The sequence below is a fragment of the Notamacropus eugenii genome, chromosome 5 (assembly GCF_028372415.1).
Source record: "Notamacropus eugenii isolate mMacEug1 chromosome 5, mMacEug1.pri_v2, whole genome shotgun sequence".
Classification (NCBI taxonomy): Eukaryota; Metazoa; Chordata; class Mammalia; order Diprotodontia; family Macropodidae; genus Notamacropus; species Notamacropus eugenii.
In genome coordinates this window covers 186,399,855-186,425,563 of record NC_092876.1, presented here as the reverse complement: position 1 = coordinate 186,425,563, position 25,709 = coordinate 186,399,855, and the positions used below count along the sequence as shown (strand labels likewise).

The 25,709-nt window shown below is 38.5% G+C and overlaps 2 protein-coding genes and 1 pseudogene across 10 annotated transcripts in view; 1 reads left to right on the top strand and 2 right to left on the bottom strand.

Annotated features, from left to right (window-relative positions):
• The window catches only part of PARP4 (poly(ADP-ribose) polymerase family member 4), a 118,258-nt gene extending 97,759 nt beyond the window's left edge, over window positions 1–20,499 (bottom strand). For 2 of the 5 annotated variants that reach the window (XM_072611651.1, XM_072611656.1), the window contains exons 1-5: window positions 16,492–16,605; window positions 8,458–8,590; window positions 2,738–2,939; window positions 2,415–2,478; window positions 46–121 (exon numbers count right to left, since the gene is read on the bottom strand). In XM_072611651.1, coding sequence (XP_072467752.1) covers window positions 46–121; window positions 2,415–2,478; window positions 2,738–2,939; window positions 8,458–8,583 — 468 coding nt within the window. In that variant the 5' untranslated portion in view covers window positions 8,584–8,590; window positions 16,492–16,605. Of the gene's footprint in view, window positions 1–45; window positions 122–2,414; window positions 2,479–2,737; window positions 2,940–8,457; window positions 8,591–11,176; window positions 11,423–16,491; window positions 16,606–20,078; window positions 20,170–20,409 lie in introns of those variants that run through there. The other 3 variants (XM_072611653.1, XM_072611652.1, XM_072611654.1) reach the window with 3 other exon arrangements.
• Window positions 16,732–20,047, bottom strand: LOC140505558 (L-lactate dehydrogenase A chain-like; annotated as a pseudogene).
• A 90-nt stretch (window positions 20,500–20,589) lies between the features above and the next one.
• CPAP (centrosome assembly and centriole elongation protein) overlaps window positions 20,590–25,709 on the top strand; it is a 48,495-nt gene continuing 43,375 nt past the window's right edge. For all 5 annotated transcript variants that reach the window (XR_011967564.1, XR_011967563.1, XM_072611661.1 and 2 more), the window contains exons 1-2: window positions 20,590–20,709; window positions 24,047–24,569. Coding sequence is in view for 3 of the 5 variants with exons in the window: in XM_072611661.1 (XP_072467762.1) it covers window positions 24,141–24,569 (429 nt within the window). In the remaining 2 variants the exon portion in view is untranslated. The remainder of the gene's footprint in view (window positions 20,710–24,046; window positions 24,570–25,709) is intronic.

The window sequence follows — 25,709 nt, the reverse complement described above, 5'->3', positions numbered from 1 at the left end:
TATTTTAAAACTATTAATTTCACAGACTTGAAATTAAATTCTTACTTTTTCCAGGATGCTGTACTTTGCAACTTCAAAATCTTGAGGAACATGAGGGATATTGTCATCTTCTATACAAAATCTGAAATTTAAACAATAATTTCTTGAACATTATTAAAGTGTTTTTTAGCAGAATTTTGTATTGCCATAAAGATTTTTATGGTAGAGTTCTTTTCTGGTAGATTCACCAACTCATAATTTCATTGACTCACATCCCATTTATGTGGAAAGAAGCTTTAGAAGTCAACCAGACCAACCCCCATCTTTTATAAGTGACATCATGTCTCTGTCTATTGCCCATTTATACATTAGCACAATGGTTAAGACTGCCAAATAATCCATATCCTGTCCCACATAATAAAATATCCTGAATATTTGTATTAGAACAAAGTAATAGGACAAAGATAAGCTTTTCCTGAGAGTATGATAAAATGTCATACAAAGTGAAGTAGAACAAGAATTTATAAAATGAGCCTGAGAAATTTTCTATTTTCTTAGTGAGATAAAATCTAGTTTATAGACCTTATTCTAGATTTTATTCTTTCTTCTTTATATTGAGAGGTAGCATGTCTTAATGGATAGAGCTGGCCTCTAAGTGAGAAAACCTGGCTTGTATAAAATCCGTACTTTGATACCATGGGTTTTGTGACCCTGGGCAGGTCACTTTAAACTTCTCATTGCTCTAGGCAACTCTAAGACTTTAAATTACAGAGAAGGTTCTCTCTCTCTCTCTCTTCTCTCTCTCTCTTCTCTCTCTCTCTCTCTCTCTCTCTCTCTCTCTCTCTCTCTCTCTCTCTCTCAAGCCCATAGACTGAACATCAATGGGTCCCTCCCCAAGCTCCACTCAATGGCTGTTTTTGGACCCTCTTGATGTACGGTGAATGTCAATAATAACTGTTTCTGTTCAAAACAGCAACCCTGAGGCTCTTGCTCCTCCCCCGAGCTTGATTTATTTTTTTCTTTTCTATTTAAAGGGGCCATTCTCTGACTACTTTTTAAAGAGACCTATTCACTGAATGGGCTTTACCTCACTTTAAGTGAGCACCTGAAAAGGACTTAATCTAAAAGGCCAAGGTCTTCCATTGCATCCTGGACCATCTCCAGTTATCCTGATGAATATCTGGTCACTGGACTTAGATGGCTCAGGAGGACAAAGTGAAGCTGGTGACCTTGCACAGCCCTCCCTCACTTAAAGCAAAGTAAAGTGCATCATTTCTCTGATGTCAAGGTCTTCTTCGAAAATGAAGGACAAACACAACAACAACAACCCCTGCTTTAATGAAGGAGTTTCCTCACCAAGGAAGTTTCTGTACCAATGAAATCATAAGTCCTGTTTCTATCACTTCCTTATACTGCACTTCCTCCCCCTATGCATCCTCTTCCTCCCATTGCTAAAATTAGTAATTTTGATACACAATTTATGTAAAAGATTTAAAGTGTCCTTTGAGAAAACATTCTTCACATTAATCCTCACAAAAGCCTTAGGCAGAAGATGCTAGTATTTACTTTAGTGGAACCTAATGTAGGGAGAGAATAAATGAATGCCTTGATTGAGGTAATTCAGTGATGGCAAAGACAGAGGTAAAGCTAGGATTAGAATCCAGATCTATTGACTGTTATTTTAGCACTCTTTTCACCCACCTCATGTAATCCTGGGAAATAAAATAAATCATTAATGCTTCAAGTAAAACACATTAAACTAAAACAAAGGACTAGATGAACATTTACATGCCAAGCAAAATTTCTTTAAAAAATTGCTAATAGGATTTGGCACAGGCCCAAACCACCTAAAAAGGAGGCACCCACCTGGTGGATGCCAGGGATTTGTTTCTGTGAGACAAGAGACCTAGCTCACACATGGACATTCTGCACTGGCCTACCACATGGTTGGGAGCAGCCTCTTTGCATTGTCTGGTAGCCAGAACTTGTTTAATAGTCAGAACTTGTTGCTGTTAACACTCCCTAAATGGGAAAGTCTCTCTTTTCAATGGTTCCCGGGGGTAAAGGATTCATTCACTCAGAGCAGGGCCACCATGAAGCACACTGAGGAAAGAAAGATCTGAGGGTTACTTTCCTTTCTCTTTAAATCCTGTGGCCCCAGCAGGCAGAGCCTTTTTGGTTTCATTTATCCTTTTTAGTTATAAATACAGGAAGTAAAGTCTTCAACCCTGAAGCTCAAGCCATAGGGACCTTGGATTTCAGGCCCAGGAGGGAAGCCCTGAAAAGATAGGGTCCTTGAGATTTGGATGACATCTCCATTTTAGGAAGGTTGGGTATGTGCCAAACCTGTTACGGACTCTAATGGTGCAAGTATGCTACTATTGGATGAATGTATGGTTAAGCATACAAGCATTTCAGAAGAACTGAGAGCTTACTTCTTGTGCTCCACACTATCTTCACTCTTCTCTGTGATGCTATGCAGTTCATCCGTGTCCACTCCTAGAACATAAAATATGTATTTACCATTAAAGAGAATTCAATTGTAAATAGCTTGATAAAATATCTATAGAAAAATAAATAAAGGCCCATAAAATTTGGAGCATCAAGACACATGGTCCCATGCTGGAAGGCCTATTAGAATGTATCTTATCATTGGATTTAAACAGTACAAAGACACAAATGTACCTAAATTTTCTCTGCAGCATCTGAAACACACTTAGTGATTTCTATGAAAATGAACATTCATAACAACACTTACTGGAACAGCTTGATTTTTCAAAAGGAGGTGGAGTGACTCCTGATGATTCATTGCATTTGTAATTCTCAACACTTAAGAGCTCTCCTTGTTTGAGGCAGTCCCATAAAAAATCTATATTTGCGAGGGAGATATGATACTTCTGGACAGTACTCAGCTCGCTTGAGCTCAGAACAGCATCATTGTCTAAGATGACATGTGTGCACTGAAAAAAAGTAGAGAATCAATTTATTATGCATTCACTAAAACCTGACCTGTATTTGTTAACAATTTCCCCCTTTAAAAGCTATGTCTGAAAGTTATTTTTTAGGGAATTTCTCAGATTTGAAAAGCAGCTCTTAAAAAATAAAATAATTTCAGGGTACACAAAAGTTGCCTAAAAGAAGACACTATCACAACATTTAGTGATTCCACCTCTATTGGAAAGCTTAGCTCACAAGGTAAACTGAGTCTGACTGAGTGAATTAACTTAGCTCTAGAAACTAGGTAAGGTGGGAGTGAGGAAAGGGCTCACAGTTCTGTCTCAGATGCAGGTACATTGGAATATTGTATTTTACAGAGCTTTAGTGTCAAAAAGAATTTTAGATGTCATCTTATCCAAAAGGTAACGAAGCAACTTGAAGTTTTAGATCCTTTCTAAATTAATTAATCAGCAAGCATTTATTAAGCACCTACTATATTCTAGGCACTGTACTGGGCATGGGGGAAAGATAAATAATGAATGATTCCTATTCTAAAGCACTTAATTTTAAAGGGGAAGAGAAAAAATATAAATAAATATATGCAGAATAAATATAAATAAATACAAGTAGTTTGGAAGGGAAGGAAGCAGCAATTTTAGGGCATCAGGAAGGGTTTCATTGAGAAGATGATGGTTAAGCTACATTTTGAGGAAAGAAAGGGATTCTGAGGTAAAGGTGAGGTGGGAGTGCATTGTGGGTGGGGAGGGAGCAGGAATTAGTGCAGAGGAAATGAGACAAGAGATTGTTAAGTGTGTGAAAAAGAGAAAAGGCCAATTTGATGATACAGAGTAAAGGATGGTAATGGCCAACAAAGGTGGAAAGGTTGTTGGGGTCTAGCTTGTGAAGGGTTCTAAAGCTAAACAGAGGAATTTGTACTTGATACTAAAGACAATAGGAAGCCACTGGAGTTATGGAGAGGAATGGTGTGGTCAGACTTGCACCTGAGTAAAATTACATTGGCAGTAGGAGTTAGGATAGGTTGGAGTGAGGAGAAACTTGAGGCAGGTGGAGAGACTAATTAGGAGGTGATGAGGGCTTCAATTAACCTAAGGTGTGAATGTCTGAGTAGAGAGAGGGGTCTAATGCAAGAGATGTGGACACACAAGATGTGCTGAGTAGATATGTGGAAAAGACAGGAGGTGAGAATAAGCTGACATGGGGAAAATAGGGTTGCCTTTTCTGGAAACAGCAAAATTTGGAAGAGGAAAGCATTTGGGGAAAAGAAAATGAGTTCAGTTTTGGACATGTTGAAGTTGTTTAGAATATCCAGTTGTTTAGAATATCCAGTGTGAAATGCCTAACTAAGCTGTTTATGATTTGGGACTGAAATTTAAGGGAGATAACGGGGTTGGATATATAGACCTGTGAGTCACTTGCCTGATTATAGCTAAACCCATAGAAGCTGATGAGGTTGAGAGTGAGTATAGAGAGAGAAGAGGGTCTACAGCAGAACTTTGGGGGACACCCCACAATTAGGGAACATGACGTGGACAATAAGCTGGCCAGAAAAGGATACAGAGTAATAGTGGTGATGATAGTGATAACAGATAATATTTATATAGTGCTTACTATGTGCCAGGCACTGTGCTATGCGCTTTGTAATTATCTTATTTGATCTCACAACAACCCTGGAAGTTAGGTGCTATTATCAACCCCATTTTACAGATGAATAGCTGAGGCAAATAGAAGTTAACTAACTTGCCCAGGGTCATACAGCTAGTTAATGAGGACAGATTTGAACTTAGGTCTTTCTGACTGTGGCCCAAGTACTCTATCCACTGTGCTGCCTAGCTGCCTAAGAGTAGTTATCCTCTTAAACACCACTGGTAATGAGGAACTATTTCTTGAGACATCCAATTCCATTTTTGGACAGCTCTGATTGTCAGGCAGTTTCTCTTTATGTTGAACTGAAAACTACCACCTTGTAACAATACCATTTCCAATGATAATAATGTTCCTCTTAATCTATAAAAATTTTTTTAATATTACATGAAATATTATGTTCATATTTTTTCCCAGGCCTCATTCTCCTACAAAATTCCTCAATTTTTTTTGAGGGAGCTGACAAGTTCTTCTTTGTTGTCCAGATCCTTAACCTTGAAGTCATTCCCCATCTCCCCAAGACTCTTGGATCCCTCCCTTTCTCTTCATTCACAAAGACTCCACTCTAGCTTAGGCTCTCATCACCTCTACAGTGAAATCCAGAAAGGCTTCGCATAGGAGATAAAACCTAAACTGAAACTTGAAGGAAGCGAGGTAGTCTAATAACCAGAGATGAGAAACAAGTGCATTCAGATTATCCTTTGATAGAGGTACCCTCAGGAGAAACTGCGAAGTTTGGAGGAGGGAATGATTTTTTTGGGAAAATATAAGTATAATTATTATTAAGTATAATACATTAAGCATACATATTATGGTGTTTACATTAATGTTTAATATATTAACATTTCATTTATATATACTAAATTGTATAAATAATAAAAGATGATATGAGAAGAGGATGGTATATTTCATTTCAATATAAAAAAGAGTCTCCTAACTAGAGCTGTCCAACAGTAGAACTGGTTAGCTTGGAAAATAGTGAATTCCTTATCACTACAGGTCTTTAAGCACCTGATTGAGTTAGAATCAGATAGTCACATATATAATATATATATATATATATATATATATATATATATATATATGTGGGGGGACGGGCTAATACTTCTTTATTGTGTTTTGTGTGTGTTCGTCCTTCATTGCCAAAGAAGATCATGCTATCACAGAAATAATAACATGACTTGCACTTGACTTTGTTTTTCTGAGTGAGGGAGGGCTATACAGGTCACAGCCTCACTTCTCCTCCAGAGCCATCTGAATGCAGTGACCAGATATTCATCAGGATGACTGGAGATGACCCAGGATGAGGCAATTGGGGTTAAGTGACTTGCCCAAGGTCACACAGCTAGTGAGTGTCAAATGTCTGAGGTGAGATTTGAACTCAGGCCCTCCTGACTCCTGCACTGGTGCTCTATCCACTGCACCACCTAGCTGCCCTTATTTTGTTTAACACATAGAAGAATAGCCCTCTCCTCAAGAAAAAAGTTTGGCAACAGAAATTACATAAGGTTTACCTTTTAAAGAACCTGTATTTAATAATCTATAAAGATTATGCAAAGAAATAAATAATGAAACACAATACTGCAAGCTGAAAAAAATTCACAGCTACCAATTACCTAGTAAGACATGACTTGGTAGTTAGAATTATACATCAGAAGCTCACTATCCTTCACAACCCAACAAATGAGAAATCCATAATATTACAATACAGACCTCAAAATATCTTTGAGAATTCAGCAAATAGACTACTAAAGGACAATGATCACAGACCAACTGTTGCTCAGTCACCCAAATAGTATTCCATTGATTAAAAAATTAACATTGTTTTTCATATCAAATACTTTTAGTATTAAAACTATGTTGAATGCTTTCAAAACATAAAGACCTAGCATGAAAAAAATCACAACTATATGGGAACAGGTTATCATACTTATAATCCTGTCTGCTCTTGAGATGTTTTCATTGTGCCTTCAGAAGATAAACTTACATTTCAACATTTTAACTAAATTACAATCTTCCATTCAGTTACAAAAAGTAGTAATGTTGTTTGTTTTTGCAATAGAGTATAAAAGAATAAAAGCAGGATAGTAACTTGTGACAGGACTGTTTTTTTCTGAATTACTTTTAAAAAAGAGTTGGGGAGGGAGAGAGGGAGAAGGAAAGAGAGAAAGGAAAGGAGGAAGTGGGAAAGGGAGGGAGGGAGAGAAAGAAAAAATGAACAACACTACTGATAGTAGCTGGTATTTATATAAGTAGTTTAAGGTTTGCAAAGTATTTTACATCCACTATCTCATTTAAATTTCACAAGAGCCAGATAAGGTAGATACCACAGAAATGAACATTTTGTGGATGAGAAACTTAGTGAGGTCAGAGGTATTAAGTAAATTCTATGCCCAAGGTCACACAGGTGATAAATATCAGAAGTGAGTTTGAACCTAGTGCTTCCTGCATTCATGTGTAAAAAAACTTACCTTCTATATCATCTTGCCTTGTTTCCTAGTTTTCCAAATGGAATAGTTGGTCAAAACTGAACATTTCACTTAATCTAATCACCTTATATGCTACCCATGTTTTGTCTATTTCCAAAAAAGTAAAACAAAGTACATTTAAGTCTCATCTAATATCAGATAAGATCACATTTGTAAAATCCTTAGTCCCAAGTGTCTGGCACTCAGTAGGCACTTTAAAAAATAAGTCTATAAGTATCCCTGCATAGAATCTCACCTGGATAGTCACTTATGAAGGATGTTAGACTTGGCAAATGTTTGAATATGGGAACTCATAGTCAGAGGAAGAGTCAAAGATGACTTTGAGATTTTGAACCTCGGTGACTAGAGAGATGTTAGTGCCCTCAACAAAAACACGGAATTTTGGAGGAAGAGATGATTTAGGGGAAAGATTGTTGTGTTTTGGATATGAGCTTGGTGCATCTAGGTAAAAAGATCCATGAGGCAGTTAGTGACATAGGACTAGATATCAGGAGAAATATTAGAGCTGCATTTAAAAATTTGGAAGTTATCTTTGAAGAGATCAAACTTTTTCTTTTTTTGGAGAGGTGACTTTCTAAAATATTTGGCCCCCAGGACATCTCAACAGAAAGATATGTTGTCAATTCTGACTGAACATAATGAAGATGACTCCAAAACCTTCTTTTCCTAACTTTACTCTAGGGAAATACCCAAGTTTATATGATAAATCAAGAGAAGAGGCTCCAGAATTTATCTTTACCCCTTATTCTGCACATTCAGTCTCGTGAGGAATCACGCTACTGTTTTCTATACATTCAAAATGAAACTTTTCCTTCTATCACTTCTTGTCATGGCTTTGCCTAGGTCCTGGTGAAATGACCAGATAAAGTTTGCTTTGCAAACCTTAAAGCTCTCTCTATATGAACGATTATTTTCATGGTTCCCTTACATGATGAATGAGTTCCTGCCCAGGACTTCCACCTGAGGAAGTGCCTCAGCCAGTCACACTCTAACTTGGCTCCATCCTGATCTCCTGATATGACCTCTTGCCTCTTACTCACTTCCTCTATTTAGTTCCCTTTTTAGTGCTGCCTTTAGTTGTTACACCACAAGCTCACTGTGGGGCTAGGGATTGCCTTTCTGTTTCGTATTCCCAGTGTTTAGCACAGTACCTGGCGCGTAGTAGGTGTTTCCTAAATATTTATTGGCCGACTGTTACAGGCCCCAGATATCTTTTTTCCCTAAATTATTCCAGCTTTCTTCTTGATTCATTCCCTTACTTTGCGCTCTTTTTCTCCAGAATAAAATTGAATTTTTTAGTTCATCTCCCTAATCAAATTATATTATTTCTTAATTCCTTGTGGTGGTTTCTCAATATTTTAAAGATCTTAAGACTGTCTAAAGTTAGTACCTTACGAGTTAGTACAGATGAAACATTTCCATTGTTTTTTTTAATATTAGCTCTTAGGAGTTTCTTCTGCATGTACTGTAAACTGTCGTCTTTCAAATAGAATTTGTAATTTGTAAATATTCCCATGGTTGTCCTGTTAAAAAAAAACAACAGACAAGTAAAGTCAGAAGAACTGGAAGAAGACTGTACAAGATAACAGAAATATTGTAACAATGATCAACTATGAAAGACTTACCTCTTCTGATCAATTCAGTGATATACGACAATTCCCAAGAACCCATGATGAAAAATGTTGTCCATCTCCAGAGAGAGAGATGAATCCTGAATTTACACTAAAGCATATTCTTTCACTTTCTTTTTTCTTCCTTTCATCTATTTATTTGTTTATTTATATGTTTTGCAGGGTGACTGGTATAGAAATGTTTTGCATGACTGCACCTATATAATGGGTAGTCTATTCTTGCCTTCTTGATGAGTGGGCTAGGGGCTAGAGGGAAGGAGAGAATTTGGACTTCAAAATTTTAAAGCTGAATATTTAAAATAAATCAATAAATGAAAAAAAATACGGATGTATTTTACATACTAATATACATAATTATATCATTTTAATTTTTAAAAAACAGAGGCAAGTGCTAATTTAACTTAACATTTAAGAATGCTTTTGTAAAATGAACAATGCTTTGTTTTAGGAACTGAAAATGAGTTTGTTAAAAGATATAATATCTTTATAAATTTACTTTGTTCAATTTTTCTGCTTTAGATGAATATAATTTTTACTAAATTTAGGTGGAGTTGTATGCGCAAAACATATCCACACTGAGCTTCACATCCATTTTGCCACCACAGATAGCCACTTTACAATTTTAAGCTAAAATGTTGGTTGTGATATGATGGGACAATAAAGGTCATTCAGTCCAACCTGCTCATTTTATAGGTGAGAAAGCCAAGGCTGAGAGAGGAGAAAGTGCCAAGTTCTGGCAGGGGGCTGGGATCTGCCCCCAGGTCTTTGGACTCCCACTATGCCTTCTGGCTACCTTTGAGATCTGGGTGGAATATACTATTGAATCCAAAATAATACATGAGTCTCTAATAAAATCATACAGACAATATGTAACAAATTTCAGGTGAAGGTCAGTGACATGATTCAAAATTCTTTATTATTTTTAATCAATAAAAATCAAAATTATGTGGAAATGTAGGGTTTGACAGGGAAGAAATCTGGGTCGTTTCACTATACTCTATAAATTCAGATAGTCTTTTATCTCCTTTTAGTTAAGAAGAACTTTTTAAAAAAGTGATCTTGGAGAAATTATTTTTAATGGCAATGAAAGAATCAAAAAATTCAAACTTTAAAGGAGCTATTTGATGTGAAATGATCCAGATGCTTGTGAAAATTTAAACTTACTTTGATGCATTAAAGTCCTTTATATATTAGTTGTTTCTTAGCAAATTAAACAATTTTAATGGCAATTAAAATACATATGTTTTAACAATAAATCAGAGGGTACTGATCTAATTCAAGTTTAAATCTTTCCCAGTTAGTGGCTTACTTTATCAGTTTTCCAAGTGTGGGCCATAAGATCAAAATAATACTGAGATCTTTTAAATTTGCAAATAATAAATATAAATACAATGACCTTAATAAGAAAGAGTTATTTAGGGATATTACTAATTTTTAAGAGTGTAAAGGAGTTCTTACACTCTTTGAGGTAAAAAAAATTTGAGGACTGCTGGCTTATTTTATCTCTTTCCTCCTATAGTTATAGTTTGGTTAGTCAAAGATCACTCAGTACTGATGGTTGATCTCAACTGTCTTATATCCCTGTGGCATTATTAATTACTTTTAAAATTTACATACAGTTTAAATATTGACTAGAAGATGCTATAAAACTATTTATGATTAGAATTAAAGAATAAATACCAGGGTGAAGTTATACAGAGAATAAATATTATATTATATATATTATATATATATAATATATATTATATTATAAATAAATATTATATAGAGAATAAATAAAAACCATACATAGATCTTGGCATTCTGGTCTTATGGCCATAAAACTATTTTACAAATTTTCATTTTTAAAAATGATAGTTTTTAAAAATTTTTCAATCAATCTAAAAGCATTTACCAAGCATTTATTTTGAGCCAGTCACTAGACTAAGTTCTAGGGTTACAAAGAAAGGTTAACACAATGTAAGCTTCATGGAGCTTACATTCTATGAAGGAGATAATATGTAAATATCTAGGAACAGGGAAGACACAAACAGAGCAGATGGGAGGTAAACTCAGCAGGAAGGTTTTCTTTTTTTTTTTTCTTTTTTTTCTTTTTTAATGTTTAACAATCACTGCCATACAATTGCGATTTTATCCCTCCCCACCTACTCCCCACTACCCCCCTCCCTCCCCACGACTGCATACAATTCTGTATAGATTCTACATATACTTTCCTATTGAGTATATTTTCACTATAGTCATGTTATGTAGTCAGACTAAGATAAATGAAAGAAATCGTATAACAAATCAGAACATGATACACAAACACATACACATACATGATCTGCTACATTATGTGAGTGACTTCCATATTTCTCTCTCTGAGTGTGGAAGGCATTTTGCCTTGAGAACCACCATTGGGATTTTTTTTTCTTTTTTGGTAAGAAGTTCTTGTGTTATTACAAAAATCTAAGTCTACCAGAAAAAACTCTCACACACTGTGGTCGTTGCTATGCACAAAATTCTCCTGGGTCTGCTCCTTTCACTCAGCATCAGGTCATATAAGTCCTTCCAGGCCTCTCTGAAGTCTTCTTGTTCATCATTTCTTATGGCACAATAGTACTCCATTACATTCATATACCATAATTTATTCAGCCATTCCCCAATTGATGGACATCCCCTTGACTTCCAGTTTTTGGCAACTACATAGAGTGCTGCTATAAATATTTTTGCACATGTGGGACCTTTTCCCATTTTTATGATCTCTTGCGGATATAGTCCTAGTAGCGATATTGCTGGGTCAAAGGGTATGCACATTTTTGTAGCCCTTTGGGCATAGTTCCAAATTGCTCTCCAGAATGGTTGGATGCGCTTGCAGCTCCACCAACAATGAATTAGTGTTCCAACTCTCCCACATCCTCTCCAGCATTTATCATTTTCTTGTTCTGTCATGTTTGCCAATCTTATAGGTGTGATGTGGTACCTCAGAGTTGTTTTGATTTGCATCTCTCTAATCAATAGTGATTTAGAGCATTTTTTCATATGACTATAGATATCTTTAATTTCTTACTCTGAAAATTGCCTGTTCATATCCTTTGACCATTTATCAATTGGGGAATGACTTGTATGATTATACATTTGAGTCAGTTCTCTATATATTCTAGAAATGAGGCCTTTATCCCCGAGCTTAGCTGTAAAAATTATTTCCCAATTTACTACATCCTTCTGGATTTTGGTTGCATTGGGTTTGGTTGTGCAAAAACTTCTCAGTTTAATGTAATCAAAGTTATCCATTTTGCATTTCATAATGCTTTCTATCTCTCCTTTAGTAAAGAATTCTTCCCTTCTCCATAGATTTGATAAATACACTATTCCTTGCTTCTCCAGTTTATTCATGGTATCAATCTTTATACCTAAATCATGTACCCATTTGGACTTTATTCTTGTGTACAGTGTCAGGTATGGGTCTATGCCTAATTCCCGCCACACTGTTATCCACTTTTCCCAGCAATTTTTGTCAAACAATGAGTTCTTATCCCAGAAGCTGGGGTCCTTGGGTTTATCAAACAGAAGGTTGCTATATTCCTTGCCTACTGCATCTTGAGTGCCAAGTCTATTCCACTTGTCTACCTCTCTGTTTCTTAGCCAATACCAAGTGGTTTTGATAATTGCTGCTTTATAGTACAGTTTGAGGTCTGGTAGCACTAGGCTACCTTCCCAAGCATTTCTTTTCATTAGTCCCTTTGATATTCTGGACCTTTTGTTTTTCCAAATGAATTTTGATATTATTTTATCCAGCTCTAGAAAGTAATTGTCTGATAGTTTAATTGGTATGGCACTAAATAAGTATATTAGTTTAGGTAGAATTATCATTTTTATTCTATTAGCACGGCCTACCCATGAGCAACTAATGGTTTTCCACTTACTTAAATCTGACTTTATTTGTGCAAAAAGTGTCTTGTAATTGTGTTCATATAATCCCTGGGTTTGTTTTGGCAGGTAGACTCCTAAGTATTTTATACTGTCTACCCTAGCTTTAAATGGGATTTCTCTTTCTATCTCTTGCTGTTGGACTTTGTTGCTAATATATAGGAATGCAGAAGATTTGTGTGGGTTTATTTTGTAACCTGCAACTTTGCCAAAGTTGTTTATTAATTCAAGTAATTTTTTACTTGAATCTCTGGGATTCTCTAGGTAAATCATCATATCATCTGCAAAGAGTGATAACTTAGTTTCTTCTTTGGCTATTCTTATTCCTTGAATATCTTTATCTTGTCTAATTGCTACAGCTAACATTTCTAGTACCATATTGAATAATAGTGGTGATAATGGACAACCTTGTTTCACCCCTGATCTTATTGGGAATGCATCTAGCTTATCCCCATTGCATATAATGCTTGCTGAAGGTTTTAGATAGATACTGCTTATTATTTTATGGAAAGTTCCCTTTATTCCTACGTTCTCCAGTGTTTTTAGTAGGAATGGGCAGGAAGGTTTTCCTGGGGAGGATATGGAGTGAGGCTAGGAAAGATTTACTACAGAAGGTAGGATTTGAGCTGATACTTGCTACAAGCTAAGAAGTGAAGCTGAGGAGAGAAAGAGCAATACAAGCATGGGGGACAGTCAGTGAAAAGGACACTGAGATACAGTTTATTGTGTGAGCATGACCAAACAGGCGAAAGCATCTGGCTCACAGAATGACACTGAGGCACTCTAAGTGAGTTGTGAACTGACCTAACCATTCTGGAGAACAATTTGGATGTATGCCCAAAGGGTTAAAAAACTGAGCATACCCACTGAACCAGGATACTAGGTCTGTGTCTCAAAGAGATCAAAGAAAAGGAAAAGGACCTATTTGTACAAAAACATTCATAGTAGCTTTTTTTATGGTGGCAAAGAACTAGAAATTTAGGGAGTGCACATCAGTTGGAGAATGGCTAAATAAGTTGTGGTATATGATGGTGATGGAATACTATTGGGTTATATGAAATAATGAGCAGGACAGTTTCAAAAAAGCTTGGGAAGACTTATACAAACTGATGCAAAGGAAAGTGAGCAGGATCAGGAGAACATCATACACAGTAACAGCAATATTGCAACAATGATCAACTGGGAAAGGCTTGGCAACTGATCAATAAAATAATCCAAAACAATTCTGAATGACTCATGATGAAAAATGTCATCCACCTCTGGAGAGAGAACTGATGAACTTCGAGTGCAGATTGATATAAAATTATTTCACTTTCTTTATTTTTCTTGTTTTTTTTTCCTAAATGGCTAATATGGAAATATACTCTGCATGATTTCACAGATATAATTGACATCACATTGCTAGCCATCTCAATTAGTGGGGGAGGGGCTGGAGAGAGGGGAGATAATTCAGAACTCCAAATTTTTGAAAAATGAACATTAAAAATAAATATTTTTTTCAAATGCTATTGCAATAGTCCAGGCAAGAGTTGGTAAGGGTATAAACTAGGGTGGTAGCTATGTAGAGAAAAGGGGATGTAGCTAAAAAACTTTATAAAGTGACAAGATTTGGCAACAGACTGAATGAGTGAGAGTAAGGAGTCAAAAATCACACCAAGGTTGTAAGTGTAGGTAAATGAGAAGGTGGCACTACCCTGCAACAATAATAGGAAAGTTGAAATTTAGAAGAGGAGAGGGTTTTGGGAAAAAGATAATGATTCTGCTTTGGACATATTAATTTGAGTTGCTTCTGAGACATCCAGTTTAAGAAATCCAAAAGGCAGTTAGTAACGCAGGACTGCTGGTCAGGAGAGTGAGTAGGGGCAGATCCAAGAATCATCTGCATAGAGATAATAATTTAACCTAGGAAAGCTGATTACATCACCAAGAGAAATAATAAAGAGGGAAAAGAGAAGATAAGTCTATCAGAGAGTCTTGGGAGGAAGGGGGGCAGGAAACACCCATAGTCAGATGAGTTGAAATAGACTAAGAAATAAAGTCTGGAAAAGGAGTGGTCAGACCAGGAGAGAGCTGAGTCAAAATAATCTAGAGAATAAAGAGTGTCTAAGAGAAAAAGATGAAGTTAAGAAGAATGAAGACTGAAAAAAGGACGACAGATTTAACAATATGACCTTTGATAACTTTGGAAAGGGCAGTTTCATCTGAAAGGTGAGTTCCAAAGCCAGATAGCAGAGTGCTTAGAAGAATGAGAAGAGAAGTGTTCATAGGCAGAGATGGTCCAACTTCTCGGCCACACAGAGGTCAGCTCAAACAGTGTGATAAGGTTTTCTCCCAATTCCCACAACTGAATAAAGTTTTCTCACAGAACAGAGATTGGACTAGACTGAATAGTACAACTGAATAGAAAGGGAACTGAGTTAGCTCCAAAACTGAATTACAAAGTGGACTTGTGGTTCAGTGTGGTTCACCCAATTCCAGCTACCACTTTCTGTCTCAATCCTCTCAATTCCCTCACATCTCACACTGGACATCCTGAAGACATATTAAATTTAATATGTTCCAAGTGGAGATAGATTAGTTATGAGCATTTGAAGAAGGGAAAGGCAGGGATGGCAAAAGGAAGACAGTAGTGTAAAAAGGAGGAAAAGGGGGTAGAAGGTACTATTTTCTCATCATTGGGGTTTGGCAGAATCAGTATAAAAAAAAAGGTGAAGGATGTGGCTATCCAGTGAACCTCATTGTGATGTGAAAGTGGGCAAGGAAGGGTTTACACACACACACAATTTAATGTATAAATACCTCAAACTCAAAACTCAACAGGGAAATGGTTGCAATATGGGGAGAGTGGTTAAGAGGGAGGAATAATACTGGAGACAAGGATGGATGAGTCAGGAGCAAAAACATTTATGCTCTCCCGGCAGGCATCAAGATGAGGTCAAATTTCACTTCCTACCTCTTAGTCATCAAGACACTCCTTTGGTTATCCTCCCACAATTAAAACTTTCCTTGATAACAGTCAAAGGAGTTAAGGAACTAGGCTACCTCTATCCACATTTTAGTTTCAGAAAAACTTCTAAAAGAGACAACTAATAATGGGAACCCCCCCCTTTAATTCTTTAGAGCTGAAGGGAACCTTCTAATGGGTGGGGAACCTCTAGGTATGTTCTATGAAGTTTGGATTCAGCCAAAGGGGCCTAGAGGCCACAAGTTCCCCACCCCTGTATCTAATCCAACCATTCCCCTATCTGTATATGTACATATAGATTTCTATAGAAGGATATCTGTGTGTATACGTAAGTGCATGCACATATATGTATACACGTATGTATGTGTATACACACATATAAGATTACAGTGGACAGGCAGTCTACATTATATTCCCAATAATGGATACTCAACAAACACTAAAACTAAACGCGCCACTTCAATTTTCCAAACTGAAAAGTTTTAAAGAACAACAAAACAGCAGGAGATATGTGCAGTCTGATTCTTTCTATATCACCACATCAACTCCAAACTTTTCCTTTCCTTCTTCCTCAAAATCCTACCTCACTGCTTGGAAATAAAATAAAACAAAATGATTATACCATTTAGAGGGTTATGGGAACTTAGAGATCTTTTTAAAGAGAAACTATTTAAGAACCAAGCGACCTCAAACATATGGTGCATTTAAAAGACAATAATAACCTATCATCCGAACTTAAAGCACAATCAGTCAGGAGAAGAGGGGGTAGATTAAGGCCAGCTGACACCCAGCACAGGCAGAAGCAAAAGTACCCTGGGAAAGGACAGCCGAAGAGTGGCTGGAAGGGCCAGGCAAGGCTGGATGTGCAACCCAGGGAAAGGACAGATCACACGGAGCTGAGAAATGGGCTCATACGTACCTGCCCAAGGGATTTATGTATGCCCTTCAATCGGAGACTTTTCAGTGCCCTACAGAACAAGATAAAACCACCTCAAAACCGAAAGAAAACGCCCAGAGCCTCAGTAACACTTCCTTTCCCCTCCCAGAAAACTCAGGTCAGCTGGCCTACAAGAGAGAATGGAAAGGGGCGGGCACGGGAGCGACTCCACCCCCCCTTCTCCATGCCCCCTTCTCCATCCCACTCGGCTGAGAAGGGATGGCAGAAGTGGGGCGACAGAGAACCCGGTAAATCAATCCCTCCTGATGGAAGATGAAAAAGCATACACCCACGAGTTTTAATTCTTGAGACAAATGTCCTCCTTTGCTAGGGCTGAGAATTATTTTGGAATTTGAAAATAATGAGGTCCCATGCTGTAGAGTCCTGATGGAGGAAAGTACAAAAGTAAACAATGCATCCATAAAGTATTCTCACTGTATGGTGTTTTGTATCCAGGAGTGTTATCTTCTGGACCTACGGGAACCTGCAGCATCTACATGCAAGGCAGGTAGTTTATACACCTATGGAGCCGTGGCTCTGCTTGACACCAGCTGCTGAGACTGTACAAGTCATATCCAGCATCATATGCAAACAACAGGGTTTAACAAATAGGAGTTACACGGCACCATTCCTCATTTTTCACTTTAGGAAGAGACTGGAATGTGTTCATAGTGTGTGGGGTACAGAGACCCTTATCAATGAATCAGAGACTCAGAGATATTAGCAAAAAGAATAGGGCTTCTTCAGAGTGCCCAAAGGAGGGCACCAACTGAAGAGAGAGCAGAGCTGTGTTTAGCTCATCAGATTACACAGGCCCTAACCGCAAGCCCCCCTCCTTTGCCCCGTTTAAGCCCTGAGGGTACAATCTACTCTAGACAATCTATCCCAGCAACAGAGAACAAAAAAAGCAATAGTTTCATGTTAGCCCTAAAAAAAAGAAGGGGGGAGGTGTTATTTCTTCCTGCTATGTATCTAAAAACAAGGGGGGAAAGGCTGGAAAAATGCAGAGGGCAGTCTGGGAAAGTGAAGGGGGTAATCTCCGGAGAGTACAGGATATGTTGAAACATTTCTTCTACAAGGTCAACCTGCTGCAAATGTTTCAATAAGACAAGAAACAATTAACCCCTTGGAGAGGCTTCACTCCTGAGAGAGATCCTCAGCGATCATCTCTCACAACAGGTTTTACCTTTCTGGTGCTCAGTCACTAATCAGAGGAAGAATTTGACCTATTTGAAAAGTGCATCATACATACTTCCTTAACCACTGTCATATTCTCTCCTTAGTAAAATGTCAGCACATTAAAAGGCTTTAAAATTGCATCTCCTTCTGGATTTCCCAAAGAATACCTGTGCTCTTCTTTAAGCAGCCCTCCTGCTCTGGATTCAGCTTTACCTTCACCACATCTGAAATGCCACATGGGACACGGAGGAAGACATCCTCATGAATGCCATATGGGCCCTTCATTGTGGTGGAAATTGGATGCACTCTCCTAGGATAATAATGCTCCATAATGCTTTCTGCCAGCTCTGCCACAGACATGTCAATGGCCCAGAAAGTGTAGCCCTTTAGTTTGATCACCTCACAAGCACTTTCAACCACCTGTTTATGAACATCTTTCCAATTCTCTGAAAAAGGTTCAGTTCCCAAAGCAGGATAGAGATTCTTGAGACAGACACCAGTAACATTCACACCACTCCACACAGGAACACTGATGTACCTGTCCGTGACAACTCAAAGAACAGACACCAAGTCTCTTCCCCATTAGGTAATGGAAATGGGGAGAATCCAGATTGCAACCACTTAGGAAAGCCACTTAGTTTCCAGGCTACATACATCAAAATATCCCCTGCATTGGAAACAAAAAGCAGCTTGCTATTAGAGCTATTTGTTAAACTCTGTTGTTTGCATATAATGCTGGATATGACTTGTACAGTTTCAGCAGCTGGTGTCAAGTAAAGCCAGGACTCCACAGGTATATAAATTTGACAATACTGAGAATGATGACTTTAAAGATGTCTACATTATGCTGGACCAATTTAAGATGACTTTATCGCTCCTTTTGATGTGCCCCAGCCATAACAACAACCAGCTTTGAGTTTGCAGTCACACTGTCATCTTTGCCAGACACAATCTTTGGCGATTTGAGGAAAACGCTGCCATGTTGGAGATCCAACATCTCTCACTTTAGTTTGTCTTCTATTACATCAACTAGGGCAAGTTCATCAGCCAAATCCTTCGTTAAGATGCTGATGGCATGTGCCATGCCAACTGCCTCAACCCCAACAAGTGATAATAAGTGATCTTCTTGTGGGGAACCTGGTCTTCCTTTAGGACATTCACAATCAGCTGATCTTCAACAGTAGTTGCCATTTTGGGGGAGATCGAGGCTGCTGGTCAGGCTTTGAAAGCTCAGAGTTAGATGTGAGACTGCTGTTCCCAGACTTGTGCCTGGAGTTCATTAAATAAGGGGTTGATATGGTTAGACTTGTGATTTAGGAAGATTCCTTTGGCAGCTGAATGGAGGACAGACTGATGTGAGGAGAAACTTGAAGCAGGGATGCCAATCAGCAGGTTACTACAATAGTCCAGGTATTAGGTGATGAAGGCCTGTACCACAGTGTCAGTGTCAGAGGAAAGAGGAGAGCACGGGAGAGATGTGAACGTAAAAACACAGGACTTGGCAACTGATTGCATATGAGAGTGAGGAGATGAAGATGACACCTAGGTTGTGAGACTGGAGAATTTAGGAAGAGAAATACCCTCCACAGCAATAGGGAAATTGGGAAGAGGGTAGGTTTAAGGGGAAAGATAATGAGTTTGGTTTTGGTTATGTAGGCTTTATGATGTCCACAGGGCAACCAGTTCAAAATGTCCAGAGGGCAGTTGTAAATGAGAGAGTGGAGGTCAGGAGAGAGGTTAGGGCTGGACAAAAGTGAGAATCATCTGCATGGTGAGAACAGCTGAAATCCTAGGAGCTGATGAGATAACCTAAGAACTGGGTGGCCAGGGCTAACTTTACCCCCTTGTCAGACAGATAATCGAGAGATGACTATTTATGGACTGAATTTTTAGATATCTGCCTACCCCTTGGGAAATCTTAGAGGGCTCCTCTGCCCTCACCCAAGAAAGTCCAGTCTTCCACTCCTTCGGGAAAACAAGTCCAGGACAACAAAAAGCCCCGCCCACACCGACAGACATTACCAAAAACAGACTTTAGGCAAAAACCACCAATTAAAACCACAAAATCCTGGAAAGGAGAGTTTTGCTCCTTCCCGATCACAGGGTGCGTTCCTTGTGGGTGGGGGCTGTCTTTCTGCGGTGCTAGTATTCCCCCGAGCTTAGCTCAGGGCTTAATCGATCCTTGCTGACTTGCTTTGGGAAGAGCAAGAGTAGCCCAAAGGCCGGTCAGGTCGACGGAGGATAAAGCCCCGCCTAGGACCCGAGGTCTGTTACCATGGACAGCTCTCTCCGGAACCCTCTGGGCCTCAGTTTCCTAATCTCTAAAATGGGGATGGTACCTGCAGTGTTCACCTCACAGTCTCGTTACGGGCTCTGATGAGATAACGCACCTGGACGGCGCTTTGGACACTTGAAAGCGCTGTAGAACCTCAGTTATTACCCTAGTACAGATCTTCAGATCTAAGAGAGGGGCCGGCCTCGCTGGATAGCTTCAGTCCCTGCCTCGACGAGGTAACACATTCGGCCCCTCGGACTTCCTAGTCCTCTGGACCTTGTTTGGGGCGTTAGAACAGGCGGCTGCTAAAAGCGAATTTCTACTACGAAAGTTTGTTTCTGGAAACGGTTCTCACTCAGGCAAAGTGAAGGGACCACAGTCCTCGAAAGCCAAGCTCCACTCACCCCCTCCAACCCCGCCTCTGCTCCCGCCTCCCTTTCCAGCACCTGCGGAAGAAGCTCTGAGACCCGGTCAAGGAACTGTAACGTCCTTCCCAGGAGTGTCTCCTGGGGACTGTAGTTCACAATCCAGCCGTGCCGCCCTGTGCCCAGGACACCGAAGCACCGTTGGACTACATTTCCCAGATGCCTCGGGGCCCCGGCGGGTGGGGCCCTGGCGGGGTTGGAGGCGGGGTTCCAGCGGAGGCGGCGGCTTATTTGTAAATGAAAGGGAGGCGCTGGAAGTGGCGGCTGCTGTGGCGCCGGCGAAGGTGTACTGAGGCACCAGAGTACCCGAGCACCCGAGCGGTAATTTGGGGCTGCGAGTGGGGATTCGGATCGGCTTCCGGATGTTTGAAGCTAGGGGAAAAACAGTTCTGTCCTCGGGGGTCCGAGCCCCCGGGCTGCTGCGGAGTCCTCCGCTCTGCGGAAGGCCAGGGATGGGGGTGGGAGGAAGGCCGCTCCGTGGTTGTCCGGTTCGGGGCCTGGGGAGGCCCACTGAGACCCCGACTTGTGGGCGGCTCGCTCCGGATGCGTTGCGCTGTCGTGAGATGAGGGTCCGGCTTCTGGGGGTCTTTAAAGAGTTTCTGCTTGAAGTCCCCTTCAGGGACCGCCCCCCCTTTAAAGTCGCTCGTGGTCACTTTGATTTGGTGCTGGGGGTCGTGGAATCGTCGTGATCGGTTTCAAGGCTTTTGAATCCTTGGCTTAGGGAAGAAAAGAAAACATTAATTTTATTTTCCAGCCAGAAACCTAATTTTTCCACCCCATTTAGAAGCCTTTGAAGATGTGGTGGTGTTGGCAGTGCGTTTGATGAGATGACACTAAAATGACTGTAGCTTATTTTTTTTAAAAGGTTGTTAAAGGTTCTTTTCCCCAGAGGCGCTGGGGTCCTCCTGGCACGCTTTTTGGAGGTGGTGGTGGTGGTGGTGCTTCTTTGTCTGATGTAAATTTGTTTCCAATTCCTTTTCATATCAGTATGATATATCTTGAATCATCCCAGTACCAAACTGGCCATTTCTCCAAGGAAAAATAGATATCTGCTCCATGCTCTCCCACCCCCAGCAAATAACCTATACTTCAGCGTAATTCCATGAAGTAATTAACTTTTTAGGATTAAAATCCTGAAACGACGAACTGGAAGTACATTCCTAGAACAAAACAGTGGGAAAATCAAATCTAGCCACACTTATTAAGCATCTTCTGTGTGCTAGGCACTGGGAGTACAGAGACATAAATAAAAGTCCCAGCCCTTAAAGAGCGTAAATTTTGTTAAGGGGGAGACAGATATTTCACGATCTAAAAAATAAATACAAGGTAGTTTACCCCGGGGGAGGGATAAGGAAGGATCAGGAAAGGTTTCTCTAAGGAAGAAATGACAAAGATGGAAATCACTTCACCCTCTGGGATTTGTGTTAATCTAGTAAGGGGTTCTGCTTTGGAATGTCACAAAATAATTTGTAAGTTGTTTCTCATCCTAACTTTTTGCTTTTAAAACTTGTTTTCCTGTGGCCATTTCCATGCCATTTTAAGTTTTATTTTTAATGAAAAATTATCATTGCTCTGATTGTATACTTTCACTTAATTACAGATTACAAACTAATTGTGTGTGTGTGTGTGTGTGATGTTAAGAGGGTGCAGGTTTTAACATAGTGAATGTTGTTGGTACATAGTAGTATAATACTTCCCTACATGTTTTTAAAGCAATACTGTTTGATTTAAATGTCATGATGTATTTGTGACATGTACATGTTTTAAAGTTCTTCTTAACAGGGACATCTCTCAAGAAATATTAGACATAAATGATGTTAATTTATTATTCTTGGTACCAAAGGTGAGCTTCTCTTTCTTTAAACTACCTTAATATCAGTTGGCCCTGACTATACATTGCTCATTTGGGAATGATTACCACTTCAGTAAAAAGTTGTTTCTTATCTTTAATACATCAGTTCTATTGTTGATTTAAGCATTTAAACATTGTTTTTTTCAGTGTTCAACATGTCCAGAGTTTCCAATTCTTTTCCCAATATATGATGTATAGGTACACAGCTTGTAGTTTACAAGTCTTTGGCCTCTTTCTTACTCCTGTACTGTATTTTTCAACATTTTCTTTGCTGCCCTTTCCTGTACTCATCTTTGCATCAGTCACCCAGGATCAAAGAATACGTTGAAATAACTTGGAAGTTCTGAGAGAATTCTTCATGTCTCTAGCCCTTCACTCTCTGTAGTAGAAGTTGGTGTATATGCTAGTTATTTTTATGGTTGACTTTTTGAAATTAAATGACCTAATATCCCATGAAATGGCATTTTTTGCAACATTTGGGTGCACAAGAAAACCAACCCTGCAAACTCCTTTATTTATCTCTACCAGCCTGTGAGCCACCCTCTGTTTAGATGCAACTTTTGTCTTTTGGTTTCATTTACAGGGAGAATATCAATATTGATACAAATCAATTCCTCTAGTAGAATGTGCAGTCTTTGGTCACCAGACAGGGATGACCTGTTCTCATATTTAGAATACCAACAGCTAAGTTAATTTTCACAGATGGGTTAGGCATTGTTTGATTTGTAGCACCAGCTGCTCCTGTTTTCAGTATTGTTCTGCAGTCGTTGAAAAATAAGAAGGGAGCTCTACAGAACTGAGGGTCATTTTGTATTTTTCTTTATTTTATGGGGTGCCATGGACAAAGAATTTTTCTTTAGGGATTGCCATGGCCAAAGAACTTCTCACCAAAGTTCGTACTTAGCTAGACTGGACTTCAGAAAGTAAACATTGTTAGAACCATGCTTGAAGCCTTTCCATCATGTTAGAACCTGCAGAATTTGTTCTCTGCTGACAACTGGGTTGTCTCCATCTTATAATGAAGCTTTCAAAATAGGATTTTGTGGAGGGGGTGTGTGTATACATACGTACATACATAATACATCTTCATCTATATGTCTATATGTACTATGTGTATGTATATATACATACATATTTATGCCATATATCTATATATTATATCCAGATCATATTTGTATAATATACATACAGATATATAATATATGTATATGCATAGATACTATTGTTCTATAGTGTTGTCTTTCATAATGGATTGCAGTTGCAGGCGAATACTTGTGTGTGTGTGTGTGTGTGTGTGTGTGTGTGTGTGTGTGTGTGTACACATGCTCAGTATATATAGACATAGATACAGATATAGATATGTATGTATATGCGTATGCATACATACTATTGTTTTATAGTATTGTCTTTCATAATGGATTGCAGTTTCAGCACAATATTCAGTTTAATTGGTTGGAGCATTTGATAGATTCAGTTATGCAAATATTATTAAGTGAATATTATGTGCAAGGTATTGTAAGAAGTGCTGGAGGTAGAAAGATGGAAAAACTGTCCAAGGAATTCATAGTTTTGTATTGGAAGGGGGGAAAAATGACTTGTCCCCAGGTGACTGTTAGACAAGTAGGAATGTGAAATATTTGTTGGAGGGATCAAACAAAAGGGATAAGCTATTCCAGAAGGTCAGAAGAAGGTTTCATGAGGACTTCATTCAAAACCTTATTTTGAAGAGAAGGATTTCAACAAGCATATGATGGAGCTGGATGCTTTCTGTTATCACAGCTTTAATTGATGTTTTTCTTTTTGCAGGTATTGAATATCAACAGTCAGATATAACAGCTGTGTCCCACAGGAACTTTGGCACTATTTTAACCTATTAGTTCTTCAGATTACAATTTTCCTGATGCCCACTTCTTCAGAATTAAATAGTGGGCAAAACTTTTTAGCTCAGTGGATGTCCAATCCTTCCCGTGCTGGTGTGATACTGAATCGTGGATTTCCTAGTTTGGAAACAGGGAGAGAGAATCAATCAAAGGCAAATACTTCCTCCAGTTTTGCCGTTAAAAGCACAGATTTTTCAGACAGCTGCAGTTTTTTAAGTGACGATTCACTTCATGAAGAACAGATATTAGATTCTAAAAGCCCTTATAGAGTGCAGTCAGATACAAATGAAACACATGCAGTCTTTCCTCACACTAAAAAAATACAACAATTATCGACGTGCAAGGATGCTCTGGGCCACTGGGAAAATAGCAGAATTGATGTTGAACATGATGCAGGTGATGCCAAAGAAGCAGCTTATAGAGATCCACTTTTCAAGAAACTTGAGCAGGTAAACAAAATATTTGGCCAGATGTATGGATTATTGTAGGTTTTGTGTACATAGTTTTTAAATGCAATTTCCCCTCTCCCCAAATTTGTGTTTAAAAAATGACTACAAGGAGTGTTAAACTTATGGGGTCCCTATTTACTTATTATTTTCTCTTTTCTTTAGTTTTATTTTATTTTCAGTTCTGAATTCTCTTCCTTTTTCCTCCCCATTGAAAAAGAAAGAAAAATAAAACCTGTTACAAATATGCATCAGGCAAAATAAATTCTTACATTACCCATGTCTAAAAACATTGCTTCAATTTGCTCTGAGTCCATCGTTTCTATATCTGGAGGTAGACAGCAAGTTTTATCATGAGTCAGGGCCACTGTTTATTAATAGAAAATCTTTATCCCTTTTCAGAATGCACATAAATAACTTATAAAAATTAGTAATTTGTAATATATCAGTTATTTTTCTCTAGGAGTATTTACTCTAGGAGTAAAATACTCAACTATTAGAGAGAGTCATTGTACCAAGGGGTATTATATCTTTTCTAATTATCTTGACTTTCTACTTTGTGTCAGTAGCTCAGATGATTACAGTACAATGCTGCTCAGGACAAGACCCTAAGTTTCCTACCTGTATAGTTGAAATTGATTTATTCAAAGGAAATACTGTTGCCATGGACTTTCCCAAAGATATGTGCTTTTAGTTCTAAAGGGTATGTATGGTATGGGGCCAGTATAGACATATAGCACTTATGAGCAAATCTCTCTGGCCCTCAGTTTCCTAATTTGCAAAATGAAGAGAATGAATTCAATTATTACCAATACTCCTTTTAGCTCTGATGACCAATGCCACTGTGAGTCTATAAATAGGAAGAATTTAAAAAATTACAATTAATAAGACAAAAATTTAAGACAGATGAAATAACTAAGGAGAAGTCAGCAAAAATTGTATTATAACAAGGAAAAGAATTAAAAGATAGGTGACTTCATCTGTACGTAGGCAATTAGCAATAAAAGAGTAGTAGATTTTGGTCAGTTGCTAAGGTTGAGACTAGAATTGACACAGTTACATTACCAAGTTGTTGCTTTGTTTTTAAATGGTAGAGGCATACTTAAACACACTTGATGAACCCCTTTTTAAAGTCTTTGTCCT